A 7,153-nucleotide genomic window follows, 5' to 3' on the forward strand; every position below is an offset into this window, starting at 1 on the left:
TATCATCACAGCACCATTTTGAAAGCCCTTCAGCTCCTCTGAAAACAATCAAACAAGACACCAAAGTGTATTGATTATGGCTGCTGTTAAGAGAGTCTCTGTTGATGTCTGAGAAAGAACAGAAAAGTGTATTAGACGGCAATTCAAGTTCTATTTCACATTTCTTAAGCATAAATAATGAACTGTGGTAAAACTCTAACCTCAATACAAACCAGCAGCTTTGCATAAACCAATACTAAGCAGCTCAGACATTTAACACACAGAAATCTTGGTATAAATATTTGCACACTTGCTCACACCCTCTTGCTCAAAGCTCCAGCTGATTCAAACATAATCTGATCTTGAACTGATTTTATGGAGACCTTGAAGTCAAGAATTTTGAGATATATTTCTGCAACAAAAATGATCTGTTAAATACCATAGTGGAATTGCATTTGAGCCAACAAAATATCTTCCCTTGAACTTTGTTCTTGGACATGAAACCAGAGAGGAATGTTTCCACAAGAAAAAAAAAAAAAAGACTCAAGAAATGAACTTTGTGCAGAAACAGCACTCGTGCCTGCTCCTCTCCATCTCCCCTCCAACCCAGTACATTAGAATGAGTAATTGCTAAAGCCTGCTAGCTTGCTGGCAGGAAATGGGGATTGACTCTTTAAGTGCATTCAAGTAATGCACAGACACTGGAGCATGTGCACAAACTGCACACTTAATATGACGTTATCAGATGCAACATACAGAAAATGCGCATGCATAGTGAAGGAATGGGTCCACAGTTCATAATGTAAACCCGAACTTTATATCACATACAACACTCGCACACACTCTCCTTTCTGAGGGAATTATCAGGCGGACCCTGTCCTTTGGTCCACATACAGACACACACCCCCACACATACACACACAGTTTATATAAAGGGTTGGGCCATTGAACTGTCTCTCTCAGTTTGACAAACAAACCTAACGGTAAACTGCTACCCAACTCGCACACCAGTCAAAAATGCCTGCAGACTACAATGGACGTTGGGAGATGGTGAGCAACGACAACTTTGAGGACGTCATGAAGGCTATCGGTGAGTCGCCCTCTTACTGCCTACTTAATGCATGATGGCATAGAAGGGGAGGCTGTGGCTTATAATCCTCATTAAAAACAGAAGGCAGTTACAAGGAAAAACAAAACATTTAACGATGAGTGTGACAAAAAGAGTGAGAGACAGCAGCAGTGGGAGGGAGAGTATGGGGGGGGGGGGGGGGGGGGGGGGGTAATACTGTGGCACTGCTTCATTTCCTCATTGAGCTGCTGTCAGGCCAAGTTAACCTCCACTCTATGATGAGCGGTTGCCGTCGCTTACCACGCCAAACAAATATTGATTCACTCCTTTCTGCATTTTCATCCCCCTGATCCACAGAAAAGGAAGACAGATTCTGACCCCGGATCAGGCAGCGGGCCAGCTTGTCATTTAAAAAAAAAATAAAAAAGTGAGAGAGAGAGAGCGCACAGCAGTCGGCTCTCCTCCTTTTGACGCGTCATTGATCAGGCCCAGAAACACTTTCATTATTCACAACTCTATCTGCAATTCATAAAACAGCCCCGGTATACTCAGCTCACACAAATTCCAGGAAATCCTGAACGCCTGCACCTCATTTCCATCGAGCGGATGGGAAAATGACATCCTTATGGAAATGGGTCAGAAATGTTATTTAGATGGGTAAATATAGGGTCCTCATCTGTAAGAGTGATGGGAAGAAATTGAATTTTCACTTTAAGGCAAATGGGATATGAATATCTAAACGGTTGTGGGAGGGGCAGGTTCTCTTTGGCGTGGCCTATGAATGGGGAGGAGAAACTCATTTAGGCACATTCTGACTCAGAGCAAGGTCATTTTTTAAAGGGTAAATGAGACTGTCAAAACAACCAGTAGGAGAGGAATCATAATAAGTGGCCTGTGGTGTCATGTGTGTCTGTGGACGTGTGCTTTTGTTGTGTCTGTGTGCATAGGGATTTAGTCAGTAAAAAAAGTTAAACTAGACACTAAAGAAAATTCTTTCAAACCCTATAAAACTCCTGCCACTGACATTAAATCCTATTCGTTCTTGTGTGTTCATGCTTGCAGACATTGACTTTGCCACCAGAAAGATAGCTTCCCACCTGCATCAGACAAAAGTGATCGTCCAGAACGGAGACAAGTTTGAAACAAAGACCCTGAGCACCTTCAGAAACTACGAGGTCAACTTCACTGTCGGAGTGGAGTTTGAGGAGTACACAAAGGGCCTGGACAACCGAAAAGTCATGGTGGGGCTGTTTTCTTATATTTGAACAAGTAAAAAGTGCTCTCAAACACTGGTAGAAAGAATAATTATGGTTAAAGGCAACCATAGATTAAGTGATGATAGTTATAAAAGATATTTTTTTAATAGTAGCCAATAAAATGATGCCTGTTTGTTTGTGTGGTGGTATCAGTCGCTGGTTTCCTGGGACGGAGACAAGTTGGTGTGTGTTCAGAAGGGAGAGAAAGAAAATCGTGGCTGGAAACACTGGATTGAGGGAGATCAGCTACATTTGGTGAGTGAAAGCACGACACATTGACTAAGTCATGGTACAGTTGTGTGCAAATTAGATGTTCCTATGTGATACAGATGTCTGTCAAGCTGACCACATTAACCAGCAATAAAAAACACTTTCTCCCTTCCCTTGCATAGGGAAATCTTTCTCAACCCCCAGTAAAATCAGAATTATTTCTCATATCTATAGGCAATAACAATAAAAAAAGATAATGACCCATTATCTAGTAGATGTAAGCTCTGCCTGATTATGCAACTAAAAGATACATTTGTTGCATCATGTTGGACTCAGTCTGAAGGTCTGTCTCTTCTCTTTCAGGAAATCACTGCCCTCGACAAAGTCTGCCACCAAGTATTTAAAAAGGTCCAGTAAGATGGGAACCAACCTTATCTGCACAAAACTGTCTGTGGTGTGTTGCATGTTGCTGTCTATTTATAATATAATTGTGAGGACCTGTAATAAATTGATTAAATACCAGTTTTTTTATTGTGTTTTAAAAAAAAACATGTACTACAATTATAGAGACAGTATTTTTACCATATTAAGGACCAGCCTCTCTCTGTCCCCATAGTCCAGTAAAGTTTCAGAAATGATCCATATCGCTTTTGCACAAAACAACTTTCCCTTCACTCTGGACACATAGGTCATATTCAAACGACTAAAGTGTAATAGCTTGAAAGATGAATGATAGCCAATAGAATACACTAAGTAGTCACGGAAAGGAGGATTTGGAAGTAAAACGCCCAACAACTTCTCTTAGAAAAGAACAATAGCCTGCATTTATTTCACAAAGGAACACAATTAGACACTCTAGTCTCTCAGTTTAACTGGATATCATACACATTTCAGTCAGATCACAGATTTCCCTACCAAAATAAAAGACAAAAAATAATGCAAAACTCCCGTTTAGTTCAGTTCCATTAAAAAAAAAATGTCACTGTCCACATCTACCTGGGTAGTTTGAGTTTTATTTAAATGTTAGAGGCCTCTTTTGTTTGCTTATCTGAGATCCACGTGAAGGTTAATCCAATGAAACAATCAAATCTGGATGACAGAACTGGATGGATGATGGAAGACTGGATGTCCTGTTGTCTCTCCACGCAGTCCTGCTGCAGTCGCTGTCTGGCTGTGCTTGCATGCATTTCTCTTTCAAATCGAAGTAACAAAAACAACCTGCATATGGCAGGGCAAGGGCTTAGTTAATCTCTAAATACTCTAATTTCAAAACTGTGTTGCATTTATCTTTCACATAATATATACTGTAGAGTGAATTCACAGCGTAAAATAAAAAAGCAACAAATTATTGCACTCAAATGGAACAATGTCACACTGTTAGATTAAGCAATTTAACGTATGACATTCAAAACAAATCTAAAAAAATTTGTCTGAAAGTGCACAGTTATGAGACTAGCTTTAATGCTATTAATTGCACAACAGAAATCAGTGTTTTTTTCCCCCTTGTCTTGTATCAAGTAAAAGTAGACAGCAGAATCAGTGTTGTGAGCCAACTCTTCCCTCTCCTCATGTAGCAACGTGCTAACTGTAGAAAGCTAACATCAGGACTTGTAGAAGAAGGCAGTGACTTAAAAGAATTGGCTAACTCAAAGTCTGTTAATGTCAGCACAACAGTGGCCTGTACTAAGAAGCGAGGTAACTGGCTTATCCAGGTAACTTCAGGACATTGACGTTGGACGGATTTGTGCAGCGGTGTTCATGATACAAGCAATTTCACGGTTAAAAGACGTCTAAACATAGCCCAGACTTCTAGGCTAAAACAGGGCTGAATTTGAGCTGTCAGTGAAAGTTTGGTGGACGTCTAACCATAGCCTAAGAATAAACCAAATACACAGCATTTGAATGACTACATATCTACCACTAATAGACAACAGCATAGTGGCTAAAGGATTTTTTTTACTCAAGCATAACAGGTTCTCAAAAATCCATTCGAATAAATTAAATATGAAGATTTTAGTAATAAAAAGGATTACAACGTAGACAACTTAAGATAATACAACATGATAAAAATATAAAAGGAATTACTGATAAAATATTATTGTAAATACAAAACAGTTTATATGAAAATACAAACAATTTTATCATGCTGTCATAAAAACATAAATAATGAAAAAATAAATGGGCTGTGTTATGGCAGAAAATTGTGTCCCCTTACATTTAATCTTTTATTTATGTTCTTTTACTATTATTATTATTATGTATTGTGTTTTATCCTTAACCTTTACTCTCCTATACTTCTTATGTTAGTCTGTCCACATTTACTAGGGTGTAGGTCAGAGCTGTGAGATTGTTTTTGGTGCTTTCCCTCTCTTGTTTTTCCTCTCCTCTCCTGGAATGTTCATTCAAGGCCGAGAGAGGATCTATGTTCACCAAAACATAGAAACCTAGCCTGTGTAAATGATGATGCATCCCTTTGCTCGGGGCCAGACGTTAGTGACAGTCTTAGGAGACAGAACCTCTGGTCCGGCTGATTTGAGTTGTAGTACTTCTCTGTTTATTCTCTTTTGTTAAATAAATTCTTCAAAGACAACGGTTTGTTGTAACTCAATTATTTGCTCAGCCCCTCACCAGGAATATAATTTCCACGACAGGTTGCTACATCCAAATCTAGATCTTCATCTAAGCTGCTACTTGATGCAGCTAGAGCATCAGATGGGTCTCTCGGTTGGCGCCAGTCTCCCCCATTTATAAGGTTTTTTTCTTTTTAATATGTGTGGCTTTCATAACAAATTATAATAGGTAAGGTTGCACGTGTTTCACCCCCTCTGAATTCAGATATGACAATGTAAGAGTTTTTAAGGGCACGAGGAAACCCTTGGTTACACTTGCATGCAGCATGTTAAGCTAACCACAACGTGCCTTACTCTACACTGTTACCCGCTGAAATGTCCCGGTTCCTACACATGTTAATAATGTAGATAAATAATGAAGACATGCCAAAAAAAGACACAGATACTTACAAGACCAAAGTAAATGTCTTTTAGCTTCCAGTGTTTGAAAGGCCGAAATCGTAACATATCCCTCGTTTAAAAATGGCGGATATGTTTATCGCGAGATCTGGCAACTCTGATGTATACTAACTTTCAAGTCTCGCGTTGCCAGTAGTCATGTCTCAGAAGGGCTACAGCTGCCATCTAGCGGTTGAAAATAGTAATTGCATTTTGTTTTAAATTAAAGTTAATGCAGGGAACGTTACAGCGAAAATAAAGATAATTGAATTGGTTCAAACGTTTACTTGAATTTGATGATATGATGTCACGCACCTCAACAGCTGCATGGGTGAAAACTACATCTAACCAATTTGGTCTGAACAGGGCTACAGCCAAGCCGTTGATATTAGACCACTGATTGCCTCTATTTCGCCGGGTGGGCTAAAAGCAGACTACATGTATATCCTGTCCAATTAAGAGCTAAATCGTGGCTACAGATAAACCATGTAATGACACTTAATATCTTGTAGATATTACTGACATCGCAAAAATAATGGGATATCAACCATCCACTATAAACCACTATTAATCATTTTTGACCATTTTGACTAAAAGTGGGCTACAAATAGCCGGTCTGTTTACGAGCTAAATCATGGCTACGCACAGGCTGCGCGTAAAACATGTGAAAGAAATGAAACAAAACAACTTGTAATCACTGTTGACTTTGCAACAGAGATGGATTACGTGATGGAATATCATACACCTTGCAAGTTATTTTGGCAAAAACGCCATGTAACCACATGTAAAGTTATTGTGGCTAGAAGTGGGTTACTCATAGACGGAGTAAATCAGGTCTATAGTAAACCTAGACGCTGAAATGACGGCTATTGCTTGCTGGGTAACCATTCAATACACAGACTGGTCCGCTTTCAATGTGTTTGAGAGAGAGAGGGAGCGAGTGAGAGGACGTGCTGAGTGAATATGCGCTACGGGCAGCTCTGCAATCAAATACAAGTTTTCCCATCTTAAATAATAAAAAAAACAAAAAACGGAAATCAATATGTGACGGTCAGCGCTTATAATGTGGTGGGCCACCACAAATAAATGCATTTATGGGAAACACTGTACTGGATATCACTCACCATATTAGCTAATAAACACAAACCCAGTAATAGACAAACAGAACGGAAGTTGCCGTTGGACCGGGCGCATCACCTTGGCAACGTGAAAACGTCTATAATGTCAGAGAATATTTTTTTACTTGTTTTTTACTTGTAGATTAATCTTGGAAATAAAATTTGCTCTTTGATTATTACCCCTCTCTGCTGGCTCCTTTTTTTTTTTTATTACAATGGACCTTAATGTGCAGTTATACCTTTACATCTTAATCATATTAGGCCTACACATAAAAGAGGAGCCCATAAAAAACAACGTGAAGATAATTAGGCTACAAATTTACTCAATGCGGTGCTAACAAGCCTCCTTGGCTTTGTAGTCTGCCACGATATTAGATTTAGCTGTTAACACGTCTTTACATTCATAATTTCCTGACACTACCAACATGCATTCCTCTGGAGAAATACGGAGCATGAGCCGTTGCGAAAAAACCCTGCCTGCAAGCCGAACACACCCTTTTTATGCTAAGGCGC

The 7,153-nt window shown here is 39.4% G+C and overlaps 1 protein-coding gene across 1 annotated transcript; it reads left to right on the top strand.

The window, feature by feature from the left end:
- Positions 1-911: 911 nt before the first annotated feature.
- Positions 912-3,036, top strand: LOC119883324 (retinol-binding protein 2-like). The gene is made up of 4 exons (XM_038693911.1): positions 912-1,069; positions 2,111-2,289; positions 2,458-2,559; positions 2,878-3,036. Exons 1-4 carry the CDS (start codon positions 997-999, stop codon positions 2,929-2,931), a joined length of 408 nt encoding a protein of 135 aa, XP_038549839.1. The 5' UTR covers positions 912-996; the 3' UTR covers positions 2,932-3,036.
- The last annotated feature ends 4,117 nt before the right edge of the window (positions 3,037-7,153 follow it).

The sequence above is a fragment of the Micropterus salmoides genome, unplaced genomic scaffold (assembly GCF_014851395.1).
Source record: "Micropterus salmoides isolate LMB-PRFRI ecotype aquatic unplaced genomic scaffold, ASM1485139v1 Ms_hic_scaffold_3, whole genome shotgun sequence".
NCBI classification, from domain to species: domain Eukaryota; kingdom Metazoa; phylum Chordata; class Actinopteri; order Centrarchiformes; family Centrarchidae; genus Micropterus; species Micropterus salmoides.

What these genes read in the sequence shown, in the direction of transcription:
- LOC119883324 (XM_038693911.1), top strand. Translation starts at nt 997, where the DNA reads ATGCCTGCAGACTACAATGGACGTTGGGAGATGGTGAGCAACGACAAC. An exon ending in GGACGTCATGAAGGCTATCG is followed by an intron (nt 1,070 to 2,110) that starts GTGAGTCGCCCT and finishes TCATGCTTGCAG; the next exon opens with ACATTGACTTTGCCACCAGA. An exon ending in AGGGAGATCAGCTACATTTG is followed by an intron (nt 2,560 to 2,877) that starts GTGAGTGAAAGC and finishes CTTCTCTTTCAG; the next exon opens with GAAATCACTGCCCTCGACAA.